This window comes from Symphalangus syndactylus, chromosome 9 (assembly GCF_028878055.3).
Source record: "Symphalangus syndactylus isolate Jambi chromosome 9, NHGRI_mSymSyn1-v2.1_pri, whole genome shotgun sequence".
In the NCBI taxonomy this organism is placed as follows: domain Eukaryota; kingdom Metazoa; phylum Chordata; class Mammalia; order Primates; family Hylobatidae; genus Symphalangus; species Symphalangus syndactylus.
Window position 1 is genome coordinate 30,677,048 of NC_072431.2, and position 24,545 is coordinate 30,701,592.

Below are 24,545 nucleotides of genomic sequence, written 5' to 3' on the forward strand. Positions count from 1 at the left end.
GCAAACGGCTCCAAACTAGGACCAATGCAGCTGGGTCCTGCCCTCTGCGCATAGGGGGTCCCCACATCTTTGGAATCCCAGCCCACCTTTCCAGGCTACCCTCCACAGGCCGGGCTCCACTCCCATCTGCTGAGGTTTCCCACCTTGAATCCTGCTGCCCCAGTTAGCTGTATAACCTTAAAGAATACACTGTCCCTCTCCATAAAATGAAGTGCTTGGATGGGTCGCTAAAGGCCTGTCTGGCTCAGAGGCTTGGTGACCTCAACACATTGCCTGCTGGTCCAAGGAAATCAGTGCCTGAGCCAGAGTCCCCATCTCTAAGCTCCATGGTTATTGTTCTTGCCACCTGGCCAGGAAACGTCCTTCCAGCTGCCCCAGTCTAGCCGTCTTACCCTGGGGCTATGCCCCCAACTCTGTCCTACCCTTCTCTGCTGCTGACACTCAGCCCCTTCCCAGCTTCCAGTTGGATACAGGACCTGGGCCAGGAGAGCAGGGAGGACACTGTGGAAATGGGGCCAGGCCAGCAGGGGCCTCGCAGCAGGGGACTGGAGGGGGAGCAGTGTCCAGGGCCAGAAGTGCCCTGCGGGAGAGCCAGGACATTGGCTGCCTGTGGTCTTGGTGGTCGTGGTCAGTTCCCTCTCCTGCCAGCTGTGGAATGTGAGGCCTGGCCTGGAAGATATTTTTGCTGCACTTGGAGCCACCCCGCCCCCTGGAACTCAGAACCTGCACACTCCATGCCATAACAATGACGACCACTTCCAATTGTTTCCTAACTGGAGGAGGGGGAGGGGAGCACTGTTTGGGAAGGGGGGGAGCCTGGGGGAAATGCTTCTAGTGACAACAGCCCTTTCTAAATCCGGCTAGGGACTGGGTGCAGTTGGGGGTGGGGGTGCCCTGCTGCCCCATATATACAGCCCCTGAGACCAGGTCTGACTCCACAGCTCTGTCCTACTCTGTGTCTTTCCCTGCTGCTCTCAGGTAGGAGCGGGAGCTGGAGACTTTACTCTGGGATAAGGGGGCTCCAGGCTTAGGAAGGGATTCCTGTAGGAATAGCAAGCTTCATGCAGGACTTCATGCAGAGTACCAGGTCCAGTCACTGGGCACACATGTGCAGGTCTGAACATGGGCGCATGTGCCACGGGAGTTCCTAGGGGAAGATATCTGCATCTGAGCATATGGGACCAATATGCATTACAGGGTGTGTCTATGTGTGTGTGTGTGTGTGTGTGTGTGTGTGTGTATGTGTGTGTGTACAAGCCTGCATAGTCTGAATGTGAGAGAGGGTATGTACCTCACTGACTGATACAGAAATATCAAGTGGCAGATGCGGGTGTGTGATCATGTCTGTGAACGAGGAGGTTCCTTTGCAGGGAGGGAGAAAGGATGGTGGAGAAGGGTTCTAGGAAGTGTGTATCCCTTCATGTGATTCTGTGAGGCCTGGAGTGTGTAGCTACCCTTGTCCATGCATGCAGAGGTTCTTGTCTATGCCTCCACGAGTCATGACTGTTATAGTATGTGTACCCTCTGCAGAAGGAACTCGCAGGCACGGGGGTGTAGGATGTTCCAGGTCTTTGTGTACTGAAGAACACGCAGTGATGTGAGTCTACTTATGCGGCACACGTCCTGAAATGTGCACATTTGCTGTTGAGGCATATATGGCACCCTGGGGTTGAGGTGTGGACTGATGTATGGGAAGGAAGCCTGTCTTCATATGAGAGACATGCCCAAGAAGCAGGCATGAGTGTTCATCAGAGGGCTTGTGGAGGGTGTTTGCCTATGTGATGGGTTTGTCTATGAGAGGAAGCCCACAGTGTCTTCTCTCTGAGAATGTCCACAAAGTCTGACAACAAAATGGGGACAGGATGGAAAAGAACTCTCTTTAGAGTCATCAGACTTGCATTCAAGTCTTGGCTCTCCCACTTGTTGTCATGGGCTCTTGGACAAGCAAGCCATTTAACCTTGATTTCCTCATCTGTCAAATGGGGTGAAGACTGAGTAGGAGAATGTGCATTGAAGTGCTTTTAGATTGGAAAGTGCCGAACAAATGTGACCATTAATCGTCTCTCAGATGGCTCAAAGAAAGGTACCACTAGATGGGTACAGGCAGGGGTGGGACCATCTCGGAGGAGTGAAGAGGATTAGGGTTCAGGGTGAGTTGACACCAGAAAGCTGTTAGAACTAGTTCTCGAGGAAAAAGGAATAGAGTTTGAAAAACAAGAAGGATGGGACCAGAGAAGCTGACCGCCCTTTCCACCTTGTTTTGGAAGAGGGTGAATGCTGAAGGACAGAGCCAGGGAGAAGCAGGAAGGTGGGACTGGCCAGGTTGGGCACAGCCTGCCCTGACACAGCCTCTTCCCTCTCTCCAGGTCCCCTGCAGGCCTTGGCCCTTTTCCTCATCTGTAGACACACTTGAGTAGCCCAGGTAAGAAAAGCTGAAGCTAGAGCACTGAAAATCTAGTGAGACTGGGCATTAGAGCCCCAAAGCCAGCCTATGGAACTCTAGTTTCTGCCCTGTGCTGGAGAGAATATCTTGGCTATCAGGCACTCCTTACCTGTGACCAGGGGGTCCAGGGACAGATGAGGGTCAGAGATGGAAATAGTTAGATTTATGCTTCTGCAGGGAGCTCAGGATGCTTTTCCTTCCCCTAGGAGAGCCCCAGCTTGAACAATAGTTAGTTGCTCCTTTTACCCTGGCAGGTTTGCTAGGCTGCTCTTCTGGTTAAGGGGTAACCTCAAAGAGGAAGGGGCTCACTGGTAACTCTTCTTGACTCTTGAGCATGGTGCTAGGTTTTGGGGCTCCCACTGAAGCGGAGAGCCCGGGGAGGGAAGGGGAGAATGGGCAGACGGGAGGGCAGCCAGCTTTTGCTCACTCCAGGCACAGCCATGGGAGATTCGGAGATGGCCATCTTTGGGGAGGCCGCCCCCTACCTGCGCAAGTCAGAGAAGGAGCGGCTAGAAGCCCAGACCAGGCCTTTTGACCTCAAGAAGGATGTCTACGTGCCTGATGACAAACAGGAGTTTGTCAAGGCCAAGATCATGTCTCGAGAGGGTGGCAAAGTCACTGCCGAGACCGAGAATGGCAAGGTGGGTGTCAGGCTGATGTGAGAGTCCACCCTGGCCACCTGCACACCTGGGTGGACAGAGAGGGGTACACCCATGCCCCATGCCCACGCAGACCTGAGGATGGTCCCATTCTCCTTCCCTTTGGGGAAGAATCCAGACCCTCCAAAGAGCCCTCTCCTTCCCAATATCCCTTCTGTCTTCCCTGTGAGATCCTAGTTCATTCTCTCTTGAGCACTATTGCCCTGTCACTCACCAACTCCTAACCCTCTTGAGGAAGGAGGGAAAGCCCAGGCTGACAGGAGGGCCTGGATGGGGGCTCTTGCAGACAGTGACCGTGAAGGAGGACCAGGTGATGCAGCAGAACCCACCCAAGTTCGACAAAATTGAAGACATGGCCATGCTGACCTTCCTGCATGAGCCCGCGGTGCTCTACAACCTCAAGGAGCGCTACGGCTCCTGGATGATCTACGTGAGTGCTGCACCTGGCCCCATGTTGGAATCTCTGTTCCTGCTCCATCCATGTCCACCCCAGGAGCCAAGAGTGTCTTCTGTTTGTGTCTAGGCAGGGTTACACTCTAACCTCGTCCCAACATCCTTGGTTCAATTCCAACACTCTGGGGACTGGCATTACTCAGATTGAGTGCATGCAGAAGTTTTCCTTTCTCTTCTTTCTCTCCTGGGATTTTTCTCTAACTCCCCAAATCACCAGCCCTCCCCCTTCACAACTGGCAAGTCACTGCTCCTTTTCTATCCCCAGACCTACTCGGGCCTCTTCTGCGTCACCGTCAACCCCTACAAGTGGCTGCCGGTGTACACTCCTGAGGTGGTGGCTGCCTACCGGGGCAAGAAGAGGAGCGAGGCCCCGCCCCACATCTTCTCCATCTCTGACAATGCCTATCAGTACATGCTGACAGGTGAGAGGCCCCGGAAGGGTCTTCCTGAAGGGAACTGGGAGAGGCTGGGAGGGAGAGGGAGAAGGAAGGGAGAAGCCCCACGAGAGCATCCTGTGCAGCTCCTGACCTTTCCTCCCCACCCTCTCCCCACAGACAGAGAAAACCAGTCCATCCTGATCACGTGAGTGTAGCTGCTACCCTCTTCCCTTCCAGAATCTCCCTGATCCCAGCCTCCAGCCCCATCAGGGGTCCCAGGCCCCTAGGCATAGACTCAGCCTCTTTCCCCTCCACCTCGTGCCCATCTCCTTCTCCTCTGACCGTTACCCTGACCGCTCTCTTTGCTCTCCCTCTTCCTTTCTGCTTTCCATCCCCTTCATGTTTTTCCTCTCCCACTTCCCTCACCCACTCTCCTCCAACTCATCACGTGTTTATCCAGAAGCTCATTATCACCATGTCGTCACCTCTTCATTTTCTTTCCCTTCAGAAACATTTCCCATTCTTCCAGCCCTACCCACTTTTCCCAAAGCAGCCCAGGCCCATCTCCCCCGTTTACTTTGCCCAGCCAAGCACAGGCTCAGCCTGCCCAAACCAGTGCCTTCTGGTGGCATCCTTCCTGGTGCCAGCCCTGACCTCTGTGCATCAGAAGACAGTTGTGGATTTTGGGTGCAGATAACCTGGCAGCTTCTTGCCCAGGGCTCCTACTGTCGGGAAGGCCCAGGCATTCTCTCCTGATTTGAGGCTTGTTGGTCTCCAGTAGTATTGTTCACTGCCCAATAAGCCCCTGACTGTCTTCACAGCGGAGAATCCGGAGCAGGGAAGACGGTCAACACCAAGAGGGTCATCCAGTACTTTGCTGTTATTGCAGCCATTGGGGACCGTAGCAAGAAGGACCAGAGCCCGGGCAAGGTAGGCCTGCTGCCCTCCAAGGTCCTGCACCACAGAAAGGGAGGGGGAAAAGCTCTCACCTGCCTCCTTCTTGACCTCTGCAGGGCACCCTGGAGGACCAGATCATCCAGGCCAACCCTGCTCTGGAGGCCTTTGGCAATGCCAAGACCGTCCGGAACGACAACTCCTCCCGCTTCGTGAGTGGTCCCTGACCTTGGCCTTGGGACTTGGACTGGTGGAGGGATGGTCTCAAATACGAGCCTTCCCCCGACTCATCACCACTCTCTTCCATCTCTCCAGGGAAAATTCATTCGAATTCATTTTGGGGCAACAGGAAAGTTGGCATCTGCAGACATAGAGACCTGTGAGTGCCGTGAATCTGCTAGGCTCACCCTAAGCTCACCCTTGCTCTAGACCATCTGGTCTTGACCTCTCTCTCTCTCCCCTCCCTCCCTCTGTTTTTCTCCTCTTTAAGTCTCTGTCTGTAGGTGTCTCTGTCTTCAGGTCTACATAACTGTCTCTCTCTGAGACTTCCTCTGCATCTTTCTCCATTTCTGTCTCTGCATGGCTAGGTGTCTTTCTCTGGGATTTCTCTCTGAGACTATTTCTCTCCTTCTGGGCCTCTGTTTCCATCTCTCTGTGTGATCTCTTTGTGTTTGTCCAACTAGTCTCTCTGGCTCTTCCCTTCCCTCTGCCTTTTGCTTGCTACATTTATCATTAATTTTCCTTGTGCCCAAACCCTAACTTTTCTTTCCCTCCTTCTTCTCCCCACCTGTTCACAGATCTTCTGGAAAAATCCAGAGTTATTTTCCAGCTGAAAGCGGAGAGAGATTATCACATTTTCTACCAAATCCTGTCTAACAAAAAGCCTGAGCTGCTGGGTGAGTCAGAGCCACCAACTGAAACCAACTATCTCCATGGCAACCTGGTCCCCTCTGCTTGTGGCTGGATTCAGCTGGCATGCCCTGGGTTTCATGGCACTGCTGGATTCGATTCAGTGGGATGTGGGGCCAAGCCAAGCCCCGTCCTGTGCTCCTCCTCAGGCCATGTGCTGTGGTGAGCAGCCTCCATGAGAGCCGGGGGCTTGTGTCCCACCCTAACCATGTCTTTTCCCCTAGACATGCTGTTGATCACCAACAACCCCTACGATTATGCATTCATCTCCCAAGGAGAGACCACCGTGGCCTCCATTGATGACGCTGAGGAGCTCATGGCCACTGATGTGAGTGTGTGAGGACCCAGCCAGGGGGTGGGAGGATTGGCAGTGAGGGGCAAACAGGGGTCCAAAAGCAGAGCTAAGACGCTGGCCATTGGTTGTTTAAAGTGGTATGGACCTCCTGAGAGCCAGAATGTGCCCCGTGATCAGGGTGTACTGGGGAATGGATGAGGTGAGACAGGACTGGCCAGTATCTGGTGTTCTATCAAACCAGGAAGGGCTGAAAGCCATGAGACAGAGAGGAACACAAGCCAAGAAACAAGCATCACCAAGGGAGCAGGACGAGGAAGGAAGGCCATGCAGACAGCATGGGGCTGGAGGGGCTGTTAGGTGAACAGATGCAGACAAGTATGGAAGGCCAGGCAGGAAGCAAGTGTAGGGCCAGGAAGCATAAGTGGGTAACTCAGAAAAACTGTGGCCACTGACACTGGGGCTGCGGCCGGCTGACGTCTGCTCTGCTCTTGCATCTTACATCCTTTGTTTTGGAGTTCCCCGCATCTTACATCCTTTGTTTTGGAGTTCCCCACTGGGTATGGGAGTCTCAGAACCCACAGGGATTAAGGAGACGAGTTTTCTCTACAACTTACAAGGGATCTCACTTACCCATCATACTTCTTTTTCTGGGGTCCGCCAATATGGGGCCTCCCTACAGAATGCCTTTGATGTGCTGGGCTTCACTTCAGAGGAGAAAAACTCCATATATAAGCTGACAGGCGCCATCATGCACTTTGGAAACATGAAGTTCAAGCTGAAGCAGCGGGAGGAGCAGGCGGAGCCAGACGGCACTGAAGGTGGGAGACAGGGATTCTTGGGGGCAGCTGTCAAGTCATGGAGGGCCACGTCTGCTCAACAGTCATCTCTCTCTTTTTTTTTTTTTTGAGATGGAGTCTTGCTCTGTTGCCCAGGCTGGAGTGCAATGGCACAATCTTGGCTCACTGCAACCTCCACATCCTGGGTTCAAGTGATTCTCTTGCCTCAGCCTCCCGAGTAGCTGGAATTACAGGCATGCACCACCATGCCTGGCTAATTTTTGTATTTTTGGTAGAGATGGGGTTTCATCATGTTGGCCAGGTTGGTCTCAAACTCCTGACCTCAAGTGATCTGCCTGCCTTGGCCTCCCAAAGTGCTGGGATTACAGGCATGAGACACCACGCCCGGCCAGCAGTCATCTCTTTACCAACTTTGCTACTTGCCTTTTCCTTCCAGAGGCTGACAAGTCTGCCTACCTCATGGGGCTGAACTCAGCCGACCTGCTCAAGGGGCTGTGCCACCCTCGGGTGAAAGTGGGCAATGAGTACGTCACCAAGGGGCAGAATGTCCAGCAGGTGGGTCCATCTTCAGATGATAATGGGTGAGCAGGGTAGGGAGACTGGCATGGTGGGATGAAAGTTTTCAAGTTCACTCTTCCCAACAACCCTGCTCAATATGGATCTCTCCTCCACCTTGCAGGTGATATATGCCACTGGGGCACTGGCCAAGGCAGTGTATGAGAGGATGTTCAACTGGATGGTGACGCGCATCAACGCCACCCTGGAGACCAAGCAGCCACGCCAGTACTTCATAGGAGTCCTGGACATTGCTGGCTTCGAGATCTTCGACGTGAGTTGGGACCCCTGGGAGTAGGAGAACAATCACGCGCTCGTTCCTACATTCAACAGCCACTTGCTGAGAGCCAGCTGTGGACCAGACATGGGAAGGCAGTGGGGACTGTGTGGTGACAGAGGCAGTCATTGTCCCTGTCTTGAGGGGAAGCCCTCCTTCACTGCCCTGACATGGAGGGGACCAGCCACGCCCTGCTGGGCTTGGGCACAGTGCACGGGCACAGCCCCAGTGGCCACTCACACCCCCTTCCTGACTGCTCCCACCCCTCATGCCCCCTGCAGTTCAACAGCTTTGAGCAGCTCTGCATCAACTTCACCAACGAGAAGCTGCAGCAGTTCTTCAACCACCACATGTTCGTGCTGGAGCAGGAGGAGTACAAGAAGGAGGGCATCGAGTGGACATTCATTGACTTTGGCATGGACCTGCAGGCCTGCATAGACCTCATCGAGAAGGTGCCTCTTTGGCCTCACCACCTGAATTCTCCCTGCACACCCAACACGAACACCATAGACAAAATAGCAGCCTCTCTCCCTTCTGGGGAATATAATCTGGACAATAGAAGGGGCTGAAGGATCCTGAGCCCTTGGTTCCAGAGCCTATGTTGTGCTGAGCACCCAGGACAGGGTAGCACCAGGGACAGCTGAGTTCCCAGGAGCTTGAGAGTGGACACATGGAGGATGGGCACCTGCATGATGACCTCCCACACCTGCATGTTTATTGGGCCTGGTTTATGCATCCAAGGATCAGGAAGTGTGAGGGTGGGATCATAAGAGTGCACCTATTTTCAACCCTAGCATCTCAGGCATCTGGGTGGTGGAGTGGTGTGTACAGCATCGATAGAATCCACATTCCCAGACTTTCACAAAGGTCCTTCTGTCATCAGACAAAATCCTCCACCTTGAACCGGTGCCAGTCAGTAGATAAATGTACTCAGAGCTGAGCCTACTACCTTAACACCCAACATGGCACCTCCATGAGCAAGTATTGACCACAGAGCAGAATCCATGTCCACCTGTGTGAAGGACACTCAGTGATGCTCTGCCCTGCTTCCTCAGCCCATGGGCATCATGTCCATCCTGGAGGAGGAGTGCATGTTCCCCAAGGCCACCGACATGACCTTCAAGGCCAAGCTGTTTGACAACCACCTGGGCAAATCCTCCAACTTCCAGAAGCCACGCAATATCAAGGGGAAGCCTGAAGCCCACTTCTCCCTGATCCACTATGCTGGCATCGTGGACTACAACATAATTGGCTGGCTGCAGAAGAACAAGGATCCTCTCAATGAGACTGTCGTGGGCTTGTATCAGAAGTCTTCCCTCAAGCTGCTCAGCAGCCTGTTTGCCAACTATGCTGGGGCTGATGCGCGTAAGTAGGGACTGAGGCTCCCGGTACAGAGGAGCAGGGATTCTGCCAAGGTTCTGAGCCAGGCCAATTGCTACACCCCACCACTTCAATGTCAGGTTGTACCCCAAGGTTTACAGACTCAGTGGGATGGAACTGGGTGAAGAAACTGAGGCAGCCACATTGAAGGCATCACCCAGGGGCCAAATGTCAGCAAGGATGTAAAGAGGGGCTGTGATTCTTTACTCAGGCCATACCTCCCCACACTGATGCTTTCTTTTGTTGACTCTCCTTCCTGCAGCTGTTGAGAAGGGCAAAGGCAAGGCCAAGAAAGGCTCATCGTTTCAGACTGTGTCAGCTCTGCACAGGGTGAGTGGGACACAGCCCCAGCCAACTTGGCTCCCCATCTGCCCAACCCCACCCAGCCCCACCCTTCCCTGCCTTGTTCATCCCCTACTCCTCATGTTCCCTGTCTCCTCGGTGCATTCGTGACCATTTTCACTCTGTCTTCTCTTCCTGTCATCTCCTGGCCTCTTCACTTACTTACTTCCCATCTCGCTTCTCTCCTCTTTCCCTCCTGTCTCCCACCCTCTCTCCTTATCCCCGTCTGCCCCCAGGGCCCCTTCATCTCTGTGACTTCTCAAATTCTCTCCATCTCTCTTTTTCTTCCTTCTTCTCCTCTCTTCTTCCTGCATCTCTTTCTTGCATTTTCTTTACTTTTCTCTATTGCATTTTTGGCCACAGGAAAATCTGAACAAGCTGATGACCAACTTGCGCTCCACCCATCCCCACTTTGTACGTTGCATCATCCCTAATGAGACAAAGTCTCCAGGTGAGGCCACAAACTCAGGCCAGGCCACTGCTGGGCATACACTGCCCTGGGAACAGGACCTCCTAGGGCATCTTCCTACCTACCACCACAGTGGTTTCCAAACCACATTCTTCTCCCATCCCCCATGAGGCCTCCCAGGGTACCTCCCTCTCAGCGCTGCCTTGCACTTGCAGTGTGTAATGCGGGTGATGTGTAAGGCACTCTGATGGACCTTACCTCATCAGTGGCCCTACGACCTCTTGGATAGCTGGTTGTCCAAGAGAGAATCTTAGTTCAACTTTAAATTTACCTGCAGAACCACTTAATCCCCCAATGAGACATATTCAAATTGTTAATCCATTTTTGGCTGATTAGGAGACAGAGGCTCAGGGACCTAGGTTCAAGACCTGGCTCTGTTCTTGATCAGCATAGTGACCTTGGCCCAGTCCCATAACCCCTCTGGGATTAATTTACTCATCTAGAAAATGGGATATATCTGTTCTGGCTACCATCTAAGATAATAGGTTTGAATCATATAAAAAAGGAATGTGAAAGCCTTTTGGTTAAAAATGTGGCTAGAAGAAAATGAAACAAATGATTATTACTAACTGACTTGCTAAGATTACAAGCTAATCAGTGACAAAGCCAGGATCAGAACACAGAACTTCAGTCCAGTGTTCTCACAGACTCTTCCTACTTCCTTCTTGCCACAGGGGTGATGGACAACCCCCTGGTCATGCACCAGCTGCGCTGCAATGGCGTGCTGGAGGGCATCCGCATCTGCAGGAAGGGCTTCCCCAACCGCATCCTCTACGGGGACTTCCGGCAGAGGTGGGTATGAGGGTGCCCCAGAGCTCATAGAACAGGGGGAGCCAGGCTGCCCTGGTGGGAATGGGATCTGCAGGTGGCCCTGGAATTCTGTGGGCAGAGCAGATCACTGCAGAGCATGGGTGACTCTGGGCACTTCCCTCCTCAGGTATCGCATCCTGAACCCAGCGGCCATCCCTGAGGGACAGTTCATTGATAGCAGGAAGGGGGCAGAGAAGCTGCTCGGCTCCCTGGACATTGACCACAACCAGTACAAGTTTGGCCACACCAAGGTGAGGAAAGGAGACTAATTAATTAAAGGAAGACATCTCTTGTCCATTGACTCCTCTGATGCTTTTCCTGTTATAATCATCTTAGCAAAATCTCTTATCTGTATGCTACCCCTCCCAGGGGAACATCTAGCACCACTCCCCTCATCCCAGCTCCAGCTGCCATTGACCTCCTCCCTGCAATCCTTTTCTAGGCTGTTACCCTTCCTAGGGTAATCCCCACCACCTCTTTACCTCGTACCCCTCCCTAGTCATGCCCAACACACACCTTGCCTGCAGGTGTTCTTCAAGGCCGGGCTGCTGGGGCTGCTGGAGGAAATGAGGGACGAGAGGCTGAGCCGCATCATCACGCGTATCCAGGCCCAGTCCCGAGGTGTGCTCGCCAGAATGGAGTATAAAAAGCTGCTGGAACGTAGGTGAGAGATCTCAGGAAGAGGTTTCCCGCTTCTCTGAGGCCCAGGCTGGTTCAGGGGCAGTGTCAGGAAAAAAAGCTCAGGAGATCTTCAAACAGAGAGGCCTGCAGGAGGGGCTCATATGAACACACTGCAGTCACAGGGTCAGAGGCCTCAGGAAGGGTGGGAGGGATGAAGGAAATGGGACATTCCCAAGGTTTCAGGGCCTCAGATAGGAAGGAGGCAGGAGGCTCAGCACTCCTTTCAATGGGCCCCTGCAGAGACTCCCTGCTGGTAATCCAGTGGAACATTCGAGCCTTCATGGGGGTCAAGAATTGGCCCTGGATGAAGCTCTACTTCAAGATCAAGCCGCTGCTGAAGAGCGCAGAAAGAGAGAAGGAGATGGCCTCCATGAAGGAGGAGTTCACACGCCTCAAAGAAGCGCTGGAGAAGTCCGAGGCTCGCCGCAAGGAGCTGGAAGAGAAGATGGTGTCCCTGCTGCAGGAGAAGAATGACCTGCAGCTCCAAGTGCAGGCGGTGAGGCTCCTGGGCTACTGTTGGCTCTTCCACCCTGCTCTGCCTTCACTTCCCACAACCCTGCACCTCCCTGCACAGGGGCTCACTGTCTTGTTCCTTCAGTCAGAGGACTCTAGGATCAACACTTCTAAAGACCTCCAAAGAGGTCCCTCAGGAGGAGGAAAGGGCAGAGGGAAAAGAGTTGACTTTTAAAAGCACAGGCTTTCTACTTGGGTTCAACCTAGATCTACAGCTTAATTATTTTGTGACCTTGGGCAGACCATGCATCATCTTTGAGCCTCAATTCCTCTAGACAGGGAATAAAGCTGTCCATTTCATTGAGCCATCATACATAAGTGCTTGGCATCAGCAAATGCAGTTCCCGCCCTTCGATGAGGAGACCAGAGGAAGAGGTCCAGATGAAGACTTCTGGTTCCTTTCCTCTCTGCTCCCCTCCCCAACGTTCCCAAGTTACACTATCCTGAAACTCTTCCCCTCCCCATACTTCTGAAGCTCTTGCCAACTGGGGATATCCTAGAGTTCCCCTCCTATTTGAGGGATGTGCCTCTCCTTCCCTCTACCTGCAAGAATGAGGACCTTGCCCCCTGAACAGCCTCCCCTCTGTTCCTCACCTTCAGGAACAAGACAACCTGGCAGATGCTGAGGAGCGCTGTGATCAGCTGATCAAAAACAAGATTCAGCTGGAGGCCAAGGTGAAGGAGATGAATGAGAGGCTGGAGGATGAGGAGGAGATGAATGCTGAGCTCACTGCCAAGAAGCGCAAGCTGGAAGATGAGTGCTCAGAGCTCAAAAGGGACATCGATGATCTGGAGCTGACACTGGCCAAAGTGGAGAAGGAGAAACACGCAACAGAGAACAAGGTAAGGGCAGCTCCCTTTGGCTCCAGCCCAGGTCTCATCAGGACTCCCAGACCATACTGACCTTGACCCAGGCTAGCCACTCGGCATCCAGAGAGCAGCATGGACCTTGACATGGAGCTCCCCACAGATGGCACCAAGCTGGTGACCTTTGAGCCTAAAGGAGATGGGATTCTTGGTCGGCAGGTGAAAAATCTGACAGAGGAGATGGCTGGGCTGGATGAGATCATCGCCAAGCTGACCAAGGAGAAGAAAGCTCTGCAAGAGGCCCATCAGCAGGCCCTGGATGACCTTCAGGCCGAGGAGGACAAAGTCAACACCCTGACTAAGGCCAAAGTCAAGCTGGAGCAGCAAGTGGATGATGTGAGTAGATTGAGAGTTGCGGGGCGTAGATATGCCATGTCTATCTGTGCCCAGAGCTCTGTGTGTGTGTGTGTGTGTGTGTGTGTGTGTGTGTGTGTGTGTGTGTGTGTTTGGAGGGGGGTGGGGTTAGAGGATGTTAACTTTCCTGATATCTTTCTAGAAGAGAGCTGGGGAATGAAAAGTCAGAGGTGGTGATCAATTCTGAATTATGTATCTAATCTCACTGGTATGATCAATAGGAGAGATGAGTTTTCTTATTTAATTTAAGTTCAATCTCAGACATCTCTGCCTTTGACACCAGATTTAGAGGGTCATCTCATAAGAACATGATAAATTTCTTTGGAAATTTTGTGAGGCTCCCCAAGTAGAATTTTTGAAATTCCAATATTTAAGGCAGAATCTGATCATTGTTCCCTCTGATGCACATATGGCTGTTGACTCACTTATCACTCTATATTTTAATTATTTAAGCTTCTATCTCAGCCATAAGACTACTAGCTTCCTTTAGATACGAACTTAGATCTATTCAATTTGGGGACTGCAGTGCTTCGCACAGAGCCCGATGCCCAGTAGGTGTTTATAGGATGCTGAAAGAATGAATACGGCCGCCAGCCGCGGTGGCTCACGCCTGTAATCCCAGCACTTTGGGAGGCCAAGGCGGGTGGATCACGAGGTCAAGAGATCGAGACCATCCTGGCCAATATGGTGAAACCCTGTCTCTACTAAAAATACAAAAATTAGCTGGATATGGTGGCGTGCACCTGTAGTCCCAGCTACTCAGGAAGCTGAGGCAGAATAATCCCTTGAACCAGGGAGGTGGAGGTTGCAGTGAGCCGAGATTGCGCCACTGCACTCCAGCCTGGCGATAGAGTGAGACTCCATAAAAAATAAAAAGAAGGAAGGAAGGAAGGAAGGAAGGAAGGAAGGAAGGAAGGAAGGAAGGAAGGAAGGAAGGAGAGAAAGAGAGAGAGAGAAAGAGAGAAAGAAAGAGAGAAAGAGAAAGAAAGAAAGAGAGAAAGTGAAAGAAAGAAAGAAAACAGCTTTGGGGTTTCATCCCACAATCATTCATTCCTTTATCTATCAAATATTGATTGAGCATCCCCTATATCTAGGCAATCTCACAGTCCCCTAATAACACTGACCCACTCTGGGGAAGGTTTCCCAAGTCCTGAATGCAAAGATTTACCAAGTCCTGGGGTAACTGAACAACAAAATCACCAAGTCAGGATGCTTTGCCTCACTGGGCCTGGCTCCTTCTCTCCACCAGCTGGAGGGATCCCTGGAGCAAGAGAAGAAGGTGCGCATGGACCTGGAGCGAGCGAAGCGGAAGCTGGAGGGTGACCTGAAGCTGACCCAGGAGAGCATCATGGACCTGGAGAATGACAAGCAGCAGCTGGATGAGCGGCTGAAAAAGTACTGTGTCCCCTCCCTGCTGCCCTTCCTCCTCCCCAGCCCATAACAGTACAAGCAGACCCAAGACAGCCATCCTCTGAGGCAACAACCTCATGCAGCCTCCACAAGTGGAGGCGCAAACCATGGGAAAAGGCCTCCCACACAAGGGCTTTCCTCCCCTAGTCCCAGATGTCAGGGTTAGTTAGATGGTCCTCCCTGGCAAAAAGTCCACTGTATCCCTTGAATCCTTTCTTCTCGTTAGGCACTCGGTGGGAATGAAAAAAACAGCCTTCCCCCTTTATACACATTTCTCTTTGGAGACCAGTTCCTTGACATGTAGGAAGGCTCCACATGAGAGCCTCTTAGGAAAGTCCCTTTGTGGCTTTTCACAGAGAGCCCACAAGGCACCAAGAAATGCCCTCACACTCAAGAAGTCAGGGGATCAGGGCCATTTCTTGGTTTTGCTTAACTTGTGATTCCAATTCTTAGTGTAAGTTCTTCCAAAACGTATAGACTTTCCAGACATGGTAAACAGTGAGCTTGCAGAACATATTTTGATAATTGAAGGTCTTATGGTGTTTCAGGCTCAGGACTTTGAAAGGCTTTGAGAATCATCATAATCTACATCCTCATCAAGTTTGTGTTTGCACAAACTTGTCCATGCGCACCTTCTTCTCTTGCTCCAGGGATCCCTCCAGCTGGTGGAGAGAAGGAATCTTCATACCTTCCCAGGCACAGAAGTGTTGAATAAATGAATAAATACACGATCCTATTTGATTCTAAAACACCTTTTAAGGATGGTATCTTTAATTTCACTTTACCAAAGAGGAAAATAAGTTTCAGAAAGGTTAGCTGAGTTACCCAAAGCAACAGTGACAAAATCAAAGACCACCAGAGCTAAAAAGGACCTTCGAAAAAATCTAGTCCAACCCCCTCATTTTACATTATGAGAAAACAAGGACCAAAGATGGGAATGTCCTGCAGAGCCCAGGCCCCATCACCCTGTCTACAGCACTCCTCCCATTACATTCTTGTTGGATTTCAATCTCACCGCAGGTGTTACAATTCCAGGGATCCTACATCACTCCCATAAGCTGTTTTTCTAATGAAATCCTACTCTTTACCTGTATCATTACCATTTTTAACCACTGGTGGACCCTCCTGAGGCCCCACGAGTCTCCCTTACCTCACCATCCCTCCTTCCCCACAGAAAAGACTTTGAGCTGAATGCTCTCAATGCAAGGATTGAGGATGAACAGGCCCTCGGCAGCCAGCTGCAGAAGAAGCTCAAGGAGCTTCAGGTGAGGTCTGGACACCCACGCGGGATGCTGAGTCCCTGGGCTGGTTCTGTTTCCCCTGTCCCCTCCTCTAGGGTGTCCTGTTCACAGCATTACAGGAACTGATTATGTGTCCATGGAGGCAGACACGCAGCTATCATAGTGTCCCCGTGAATACATCCAAAAGGGGCCAGGTGATCCACAGAGACTCTGAAAAGGTCACAGGCCTGGAGGGCAGAATTCCTGGCTTTCTATCTCAGCTCTGCCTTAGTTGGGTGACCTCCGGGAGCCCACTCCAGATCTCTGGGTCTCCATGCCCTCCCCTGTTACATGGAAGTTTTTAAGAGCCCTTCGACTCTAATTGCATGACTTTCCTTCTTACTCTAGAGCAGAAGCTGTGTTAGGTCTTTAGTTGTCTGGTCAGAAAAATATGGCTCTCTCATTTTCAACTTTTCTTATTTTTTTATGACTAAACTGCTTAAAATATCCCCAGAATACAGATCTCTTTGTCCATCTTTAAGAGCAAGTTTCAACCACTTTCCTTCCGATAAAGAGCATGTGGACTGTCAGGCCCTCCCCTAAAGGAAGGCTAACTCGGCTCTTCAAACCATCTTCCCCAAATCCTTTAATTCCCACCTCTCCACTTGAAGAGCTAAACTGACTTGCTGTTCCAGAGAAGCCGAGAGCCTTTTAGAGCCTGGGGGAATTCCAGTGGAGGGGTCCAGGCGGTGGGTCTGAGCCCTTTGTGTCTGACCCAGGCGCGCATCGAGGAGCTGGAGGAGGAGCTGGAGGCCGAGCGCACCGCCAGGGCTAAGGTGGAGAAGCTGCGCTCAGACCTGTCCCGGGAGCTGGAGGAGATCAGCGAGCGGCTGGAAGAGGCCGGCGGGGCCACGTCCGTGCAGATCGAGATGAACAAGAAGCGCGAGGCCGAGTTCCAGAAGATGCGGCGGGACCTGGAGGAGGCCACGCTGCAGCACGAGGCCACTGCCGCGGCCCTGCGCAAGAAGCACGCCGACAGCGTGGCCGAGCTGGGCGAGCAGATCGACAACCTGCAGCGGGTGAAGCAGAAGCTGGAGAAGGAGAAGAGCGAGTTCAAGCTGGAGCTGGACGACGTCACCTCCAACATGGAGCAGATCATCAAGGCCAAGGCAGGCCCTGCTCAGCCTCCCCTCCTCCAACTTCCTCCTCCCACCTCCCCTTTCTGTCCATGTCGTCTCTCTTCCTTCATGGTTCATTTTCCCACTTCCCTTCCTCTGCCTGGTTCTCAGATCCCCTCCTTCTTTTCACACCTTCCCTCTTCCTTTCTCCTTTAGTTGCACCTCTTACACCCCCTTCATTCCCCCCGCCCCCAACGTCCATCATATAACTCTCCTTCCCTTCTCAGGCTAACCTGGAGAAGATGTGCCGGACCTTGGAAGACCAGATGAATGAGCACCGGAGCAAGGCGGAGGAGACCCAGCGTTCTGTCAACGACCTCACCAGCCAGCGGGCCAAGTTGCAAACCGAGAATGGTGAGCCTAGAGCAGGGGCTCCATGGATCCCACCACAGTCTCCCCAACCTCCTGAACCACTCCAGCCTCGCTCACATGCCAATACACGCACACACAGACACAGAGTCTCCCCAGAAAATGGGGCCTGAGGGCTACAGGAGGAGGTGGGGATAGAGAGGAGTGCTGATCTAGAATGGTGCTTCCCCAGGTGAGCTGTCCCGGCAGCTGGATGAGAAGGAGGCACTGATCTCCCAGCTGACCCGAGGCAAGCTCACCTACACCCAGCAGCTGGAAGACCTCAAGAGGCAGCTAGAGGAGGAGGTTAAGGTAAGGGCTAGACTCAGGCCACCTGGCCCAAGCAAGGAGCACACTGACTAGCCTTGCATCAACATCACTTCCCTTCCCAGCAATAAGGCTAGCTGTGAACCAACAGTTCTCCAAGAATTCTAAAAAGAAATCATAGCCCAAACCCGGCCACATGTCATCTACTCCCCAGGCTGAGGCCCTCTGCTTCTGCTGCATCCCTGGGCGGGAGGCAGGGTGTGAGAAGGAGGAGACAAAATGAACTAGGCAGGCATGAGATGGCCTTGCCTAGGCACAGCTAGGGGATGTAGGGACTGCACAAATGGGTCCTGGGATTTGCAGGGCCACCTGAAAACTGGAGAAAGAAATTAAACTGGAGCCTATTCCTAGCACTTTGCTGGGCTCACGAAAAAGGAGAAAGAACATGATTTTTAAAAAACTCCAGGGTTCAATACTAACCTGACTCTTATAGCTCAGTGATCTTAGGTTAGGGAAATCCCCTAACCTTTCTGAGCCTGCTTCCCTCTCCCCAACCAGGTAAAACGGCCGTGATGATGACCATGTCTGGTGTGGGGAGGAGCTCAGGGCCAATGGCCACGAAGCTTTTCTTAAATAGTTCACCACTGTATTGGCATTCTTTGTTATCAGCAAACAGTAAACCATGATAGGTCCACTGGGGGATTGGACATAGATGAGGCCAAGGGATGATGTTGAGATTGGGGTGAGGAGAAGGGCAAGGGTGGGGTTGCTTTATGGAGAAAGCTGAGCCCACCTCCTGGTGCCCACCCCTCCCCAGGCGAAGAACGCCCTGGCCCACGCACTGCAGTCGGCCCGGCATGACTGCGACCTGCTGCGGGAGCAGTACGAGGAGGAGACGGAGGCCAAGGCCGAGCTGCAGCGTGTCCTGTCCAAGGCCAACTCGGAGGTGGCCCAGTGGAGGACCAAGTATGAGACGGACGCCATCCAGCGGACTGAGGAGCTCGAGGAGGCCAAGTGAGTTCTGAGCAGCCTGACTTCTGGCTGAGGCCCCTCTGTAGGCAGGACTCAGCCCAGCCCCAGACTCAGCAGATCCCACACAGGCGATTCTTAGCTAGTGTTTGACAACACAGGAGGACTCTGCCCCGGCCCCACCTCCTTCTCCTCTCAGGGAAGCTTTTTGCTCGAATTATGTTTCTGATCCGAATATAAGACGAACAAAAGGTTTGTCTGAGGGCAGAGTGCTTCCGTCTGGGGCAGGGCACTGTGGCAGGGAAAGGCAGTGGGGAGGGCTGCAGAAGCCCATACCTCCTCAATGTCCATAGCCCAGAGGCTGGGCCAGGGTCAGAGGGTGCCTGGGTCTCCACGCCCTGCTGGGATCCTCTGCCTGCTGTTCTCAGCCCCTGGGACCTGTCCTCAGGCTTCTCCAGCTGCACTTCTGAGGTTTCAAGGATTGTCTTCTAGAAGGTTCATGTTGTTTCCTCTTGTCCCCATCCACATCCTCCATCCTCCCCACCCTCTCCCACCCTCCCTTGGGCAGGAAGAAGCTGGCCCAGCGGCTGCAGGAAGCTGAGGAGGCCGTGGAGGCTGTTAATGCCAAGTGCTCCTCGCTGGAGAAGACCAAGCACCGGCTACAGAATGAGATTGAGGACTTGATGGTGGATGTAGAGCGCTCCAATGCTGCTGCTGCAGCCCTGGACAAGAAGCAGAGGAACTTCGACAAGGTGGGCCATGGGTGGCGGCCACAGCCAGCATGCAGAGCAAGAGGGCGTGAGGGCTTCAGTGCAAGGCCGGAGCTGTCCTCCTTGGAGGTGGGGGAGGAGGGCTGAGCCCAGGCAGATCCTGAGACAGAACCTGGACATGGGGCTGATGCTGGGGGCTGCACAGTGAGCCTTGTCCCCGGGCAGATCCTGGCCGAGTGGAAGCAGAAGTATGAGGAGTCGCAGTCGGAGCTGGAGTCCTCGCAGAAGGAGGCTCGCTCCCTCAGCACAGAGCTCTTCAAACTCAAGAACGCCTACGAGGAGTCCCTGGAACATCTGGAGACCTTCAAGCGGGAGAACAAAAACCTTCAGGGTGTGCTGGGGGCCCGAGAGGCTGGGGAGGGGCTGCACTGGCAGCGTTCCCATATGGTGCCACCCAGGGGCTCCAAGAGGGGTCTGGGCAAAGAGGCGTGTCCCTCCAACTCCACTGGACCTCAGCAGCCCTCAACCGAGTTACCGTGTTCCCCACACAGAGGAGATCTCTGACTTGACTGAGCAGTTGGGTTCCAGCGGAAAGACTATCCATGAGCTGGAGAAGGTCCGAAAGCAGCTGGAGGCCGAGAAGATGGAGCTGCAGTCAGCCCTGGAGGAGGCCGAGGTGTGTGTGTGTGCAGGGCACGGGGTGCAGGGAGCAGAGCTCCAGGCTTTTGGTCTCTGTTCTCATCCCCCGCTTTATCTGTTTTGTTCAATGACCCATCCCCAGAGCCTAGGACAGAGCCTGGCACATAGTAGACACTCAATGAAGATTTGTGGAGTGAATGAATGACCAGTCACTGAACTCTCTTCATATAAACATTTTACACATTGCATCTTAGCTGAGTTTCCCACTTCCATACACCTCCTGGTTCCCACCTCTGCCTGCCTCTGTTTTCTTTTATACTCTATACCTGATTGCCTCTGTTTCCTTGGCAACACCTTTCTCTTCATTTTCCTCCTTGTCTTCATAGCTAGCTCTCCCTTGTGAGGGCCTGAATCACTTTTTCTTAGGCTTATTTTTATTTTCTCTTAGATTCTCTTTTCCTCCACCTTCTGCTTCTTTGAATGAACCACTTACACCACTCTTGAACTCACTTCGTATCCATGATTAGTGAACAGACCCACACCCTGCGCTGTGCCTGACTGTCTGCCTGCATCCCCTCCCCCAACCCCTTCCCAGGCCTCCCTGGAGCACGAGGAGGGCAAGATCCTCCGGGCCCAGCTGGAGTTCAACCAGATCAAGGCAGAGATCGAGCGGAAGCTGGCAGAGAAGGACGAGGAGATGGAACAGGCCAAGCGCAACCACCTGCGGGTGGTGGACTCGCTGCAGACCTCCCTGGACGCAGAGACACGCAGCCGCAATGAGGCCCTGAGGGTGAAGAAGAAGATGGAAGGAGACCTCAATGAGATGGAGATCCAGCTCAGCCACGCCAACCGCATGGCTGCTGAGGCCCAGAAGCAAGTCAAGACCCTCCAGAGCTTGCTGAAGGTACACGGGGGCGGGAGGTCCCCTCACCCAGAGGGGACTGGCCTCCACGTGGCCTGGCGAAGCAGTGGTGTCTCCATACAGGCACCACATTCCTCCTGCCCCTAGGTTACTGCAGGGACCTCTGACAGGTGCCCTCAGTGAAGGGAATCGAGGCTGGCTCCCCGCTCATGCCCACTCTCCTGATCCTCAGGACACCCAGATTCAGCTGGATGATGCGGTCCGCGCCAACGACGACCTGAAGGAGAACATCGCCATCGTGGAGCGGCGCAACAACCTGCTGCAGGCTGAGCTGGAGGAGCTGCGTGCCGTGGTGGAGCAGACAGAGCGCTCTCGGAAGCTGGCGGAGCAGGAGCTGATTGAGACCAGCGAGCGGGTGCAGCTGCTGCATTCCCAGGTGAGCGGCTCCGCTGCTCATTCCTGAAGGGAGCACAGGCTGGGGCTCAGCAAGCAAGGCTTGAGAGCTATGCATAGATGCTCAATGCTTCTCCTGCTCTGCCCAACCCTCCCCCAACCCAGAACACCAGCCTCATCAACCAGAAGAAGAAGATGGACGCTGACCTGTCCCAGCTCCAGACTGAAGTGGAGGAGGCAGTGCAGGAGTGCAGGAACGCCGAGGAGAAGGCCAAGAAGGCCATCACGGATGTGAGTGCCCCCTCCACCTACCCGATCCAGACCAGTGTCTCTCCGTAGGCTGGGCAGTGAGTGTGGGAGGACTTGACCAGACCATGTGCCACCTCTCTCCTGCACACAGGCCGCCATGATGGCAGAGGAGCTGAAGAAGGAGCAGGACACCAGCGCCCACCTGGAGCGCATGAAGAAGAACATGGAGCAGACCATTAAGGACCTGCAGCACCGGCTGGACGAGGCCGAGCAGATCGCCCTCAAGGGTGGCAAGAAGCAGCTGCAGAAGCTGGAAGCGCGGGTGCGGGAGCTGGAGGGTGAGCTGGAGGCGGAGCAGAAGCGCAACGCAGAGTCGGTGAAGGGCATGAGGAAGAGCGAGCGGCGCATCAAGGAGCTCACCTACCAGGTGCGGCGGGCAGTGACTCCAGGCAGAGCCCGGGCACCGTGGCCACAGTGACAATCAGCTGAGGAGAATGAAGAGTGCTCTTAGCCTCTTCCAGGGCAAGGATGGGAATGCAGCCCCTGTTTCACTTTGCCTAGCCCTGCCCCACCCTGAATGTCCCCTAGCTGAGAGGTCAGTCTCTGAGCCTCCTGGCCTGGGAGCTCCATCTCAGCACCCACTCTTAGCTCATCGCCAGGGGACACACACAGAATTCCAGACAAAGCTCACCCAGCACAGCTCACCAGAAAGCAAATATGTAGCCAGGGTCACCCCCAAAAGACACCAAAATGGGCATCCCATTCAAACAAGCACAAAAACTTTTCCGTTGCCCACGGCAGTGTGGACTCCAGCTTTCTGAGGTGTTTTCTAGAATCAGACTCTGAATTAGTATTTGTTTCTTTTCCAATCCAGGATGTCACTATCCCTCTAAGCACACTTTGTCCTTAACCTAGATTAAGTCAGCATCATCTGCATTGCAGCCCAGGAAATTCCATCACAGTCATAGCCCCAAAGTCACTCCCAGCATGTGCTGAGGTCCAGAGCAGGGGACTTTATCCTCCATGGGGTCCCTGGACCCTGAAAAACCTGCTCCCTGGAGCACTGCACACACACAATTTTGTGCATAATTTCAGGAGTCCCACTAGTTCTTTGGACTCTTTCCTGGTACAGATCATTTAAAATATTTACACATATTTGGTAAGAAATTATAAGGAGAATTCAAGTGTTTAGTGAGGATCAGAAAGTAGAATTGGGTCAGGATATCAGATGAAGCAGGGCAGGGCGGAGGGGATGCTACCTTCTACGACTGTGCCATCTTCACCCCCTGCCTACCCTCTGGCCCCCAGACGGAGGAGGACAGGAAAAACCTGCTGCGGCTGCAGGACCTGGTGGACAAGCTGCAGCTAAAGGTCAAGGCTTACAAGCGCCAGGCCGAGGAGGCGGTGAGTGACCCCGTTGGGGACTAGGCCCAAGGGAGGCATAGGAGAGCTCGTCCCCCAAACCAGGAGGCTGAGAACCCAAGCCCCCTCTCACCTCATGCTCCCACCTCCCGCAGGAGGAGCAAGCCAACACCAACCTGTCCAAGTTCCGCAAGGTGCAGCACGAGCTGGATGAGGCGGAGGAGCGGGCGGACATCGCCGAGTCCCAGGTCAACAAGCTACGGGCCAAGAGCCGTGACATTGGCGCCAAGGTGGGTCCCTCCTCTGCGCTTTGCTAGTCACCCCTACGGCAGGCATACCCAGACAGGGCACCCTCAAACCAGGGATGCTTCCTTTTCATTTATTCCGCACAATTGAACCACACAGCCCCAGAGGCCAAGGTAACTCAGTTCTGTGTGATTTCTAGGATTCTTCCAGCTCTAACTTTTATATTTTTGAGACTGTGTCTCACTCTGCCACCCAGGCTGGAGTGCAGTGGCACAATCTCGGCTCACTGCAACCTCCGCCTCCCGGGTTCTCCTGCCTCAGCCTCCCAAGTAGCTGGGATTATAGGCATGTGCTACCATGTCTAGCTAATTTTTGTATTTTAGTAGAGATGCAGTTTCACCATGTTGGCCAGGCTGGTCTTGAACTCCTGACCTTGTGATCCACCCACCTCAGCCTCCCAAAGTGCTGGGATTACAGGCGTGAGCCACCGCGCCCAGCTCAGCTCTAAGTTTCGGTGGTTCTGGGAATTTCAGCCCTAGGGAGGTCTGCCACCCTAGAAGACCCTAATTTATATACAACCAGTATATCCCAGTTTCCCCCCAACTGCTAGTTTCCAGTTCCCTTCCACCTAATTTTGTCCTGCAATCATGTAACTCAAACCTAAAATGGACATCTCAGAGAACCTGGGCCTGGCTTTGTTCTCGCCCAGGCAACTTCCCTCTGGCCAACCCCAGAACCCTACCCTCCAGAACTTGCCCCCTGCACATTGATCCCTGGAAACACATCTGCTGCTGCCACAGGGCCTTCCACCTGCCCACACAGCAGGCCCCCCACCATCAGACCCCTCTCACCTTTGTTTCCCATGCCCCGTCCCTGCCCAATACCATCTCTCCAAGGACTGATTGGACTTTGTTTCCTTTCAAAAGGGCTTGAATGAGGAGTAGCTTTGCCACATCTTGATCTGCTCAGCCCTGGAGGTGCCAGCAAAGCCCCATGCTGGAGCCTGTGTAACAGCTCCTTGGGAGGAAGCAGAATAAAGCAATTTTCCTTGAAGCCGAGATCCTGACTCCAGACTCTTCTTCACTGCCCTGAGGACCCGGGGGTGGGGTCTGGACTAGGGGAGGTGGAAATGCAGGGGAGCGGGGGCAAATTCAAAGGCCTGGCCTGGGAGGCCTTCCTAGAGCAGCGCTGAAACCCCCCTTCACTTCCCCCAAACCAGCCAAATGCAGCAGAGGTGACACCTCTCCTCCCAGCCTTCTCCCCGGTCCAGCCGGGATTTAAAGGAGATTTAGGGAGACCCCTAAAGTTCACCTAGAGCACCCTGAGCCCATCTACTGTGGACCTGCACCCCAGCTTCTGTCAACCCTGCCCCACCCACCACCATGGATACCGCCCAGGGCTGGGCAAAGGGCAGCGGTTCGGGGTGTGGGTGCTGGCCAGTGCCGTTTCTGAGCCTGCAGAAGTGTGAACCACTGGGCCAGGTGAGGCAATGGCTGCCTAAGTGCCAGTCCCAGGCAAGTCTCTGAGAGTACACAAGGACTCACAGCTATAGCCTGCATCCCCTTCTAAATAGAGCCACCACCCTCTCCAGCCACCACCAGAAGCCAGTGTACCCCC

General features: G+C 53.5%; 1 protein-coding gene across 1 annotated transcript; it reads left to right on the top strand.

Annotated features, from left to right (window-relative positions):
• Positions 1-2,329: 2,329 nt before the first annotated feature.
• On the top strand, positions 2,330-23,986 carry LOC129489340 (myosin-7). Its single transcript, XM_055291783.2, has 39 exons — positions 2,330-2,422; positions 2,876-3,084; positions 3,389-3,532; positions 3,821-3,977; positions 4,110-4,137; positions 4,754-4,862; positions 4,946-5,038; positions 5,142-5,205; positions 5,624-5,722; positions 5,960-6,063; positions 6,710-6,848; positions 7,264-7,382; positions 7,507-7,656; positions 7,941-8,111; positions 8,715-9,024; positions 9,302-9,369; positions 9,745-9,832; positions 10,525-10,642; positions 10,788-10,911; positions 11,188-11,324; positions 11,582-11,837; positions 12,455-12,697; positions 12,881-13,057; positions 14,325-14,470; positions 15,660-15,750; positions 16,485-16,874; positions 17,111-17,237; positions 17,425-17,543; positions 18,316-18,512; positions 19,036-19,219; positions 19,403-19,568; positions 19,729-19,853; positions 20,412-20,720; positions 20,911-21,114; positions 21,237-21,362; positions 21,472-21,747; positions 22,629-22,724; positions 22,838-22,972; positions 23,855-23,986. Exons 2-39 carry the CDS (start codon positions 2,884-2,886, stop codon positions 23,870-23,872), a joined length of 5,808 nt encoding a protein of 1,935 aa, XP_055147758.1. The 5' UTR covers positions 2,330-2,422; positions 2,876-2,883; the 3' UTR covers positions 23,873-23,986.
• Positions 23,987-24,545: the final 559 nt, after the last annotated feature.

Bases quoted from the DNA above. Each gene is read 5' to 3' on its own strand.
- LOC129489340 (XM_055291783.2), top strand. From the start codon at position 2,884: ATGGGAGATTCGGAGATGGCCATCTTTGGGGAGGCCGCCCCCTACCTG. The intron at 3,085-3,388 runs GTGGGTGTCAGG...GGGCTCTTGCAG, and splicing joins CCGAGACCGAGAATGGCAAG to ACAGTGACCGTGAAGGAGGA. The intron at 5,723-5,959 runs GTGAGTCAGAGC...CTTTTCCCCTAG, and splicing joins CAAAAAGCCTGAGCTGCTGG to ACATGCTGTTGATCACCAAC.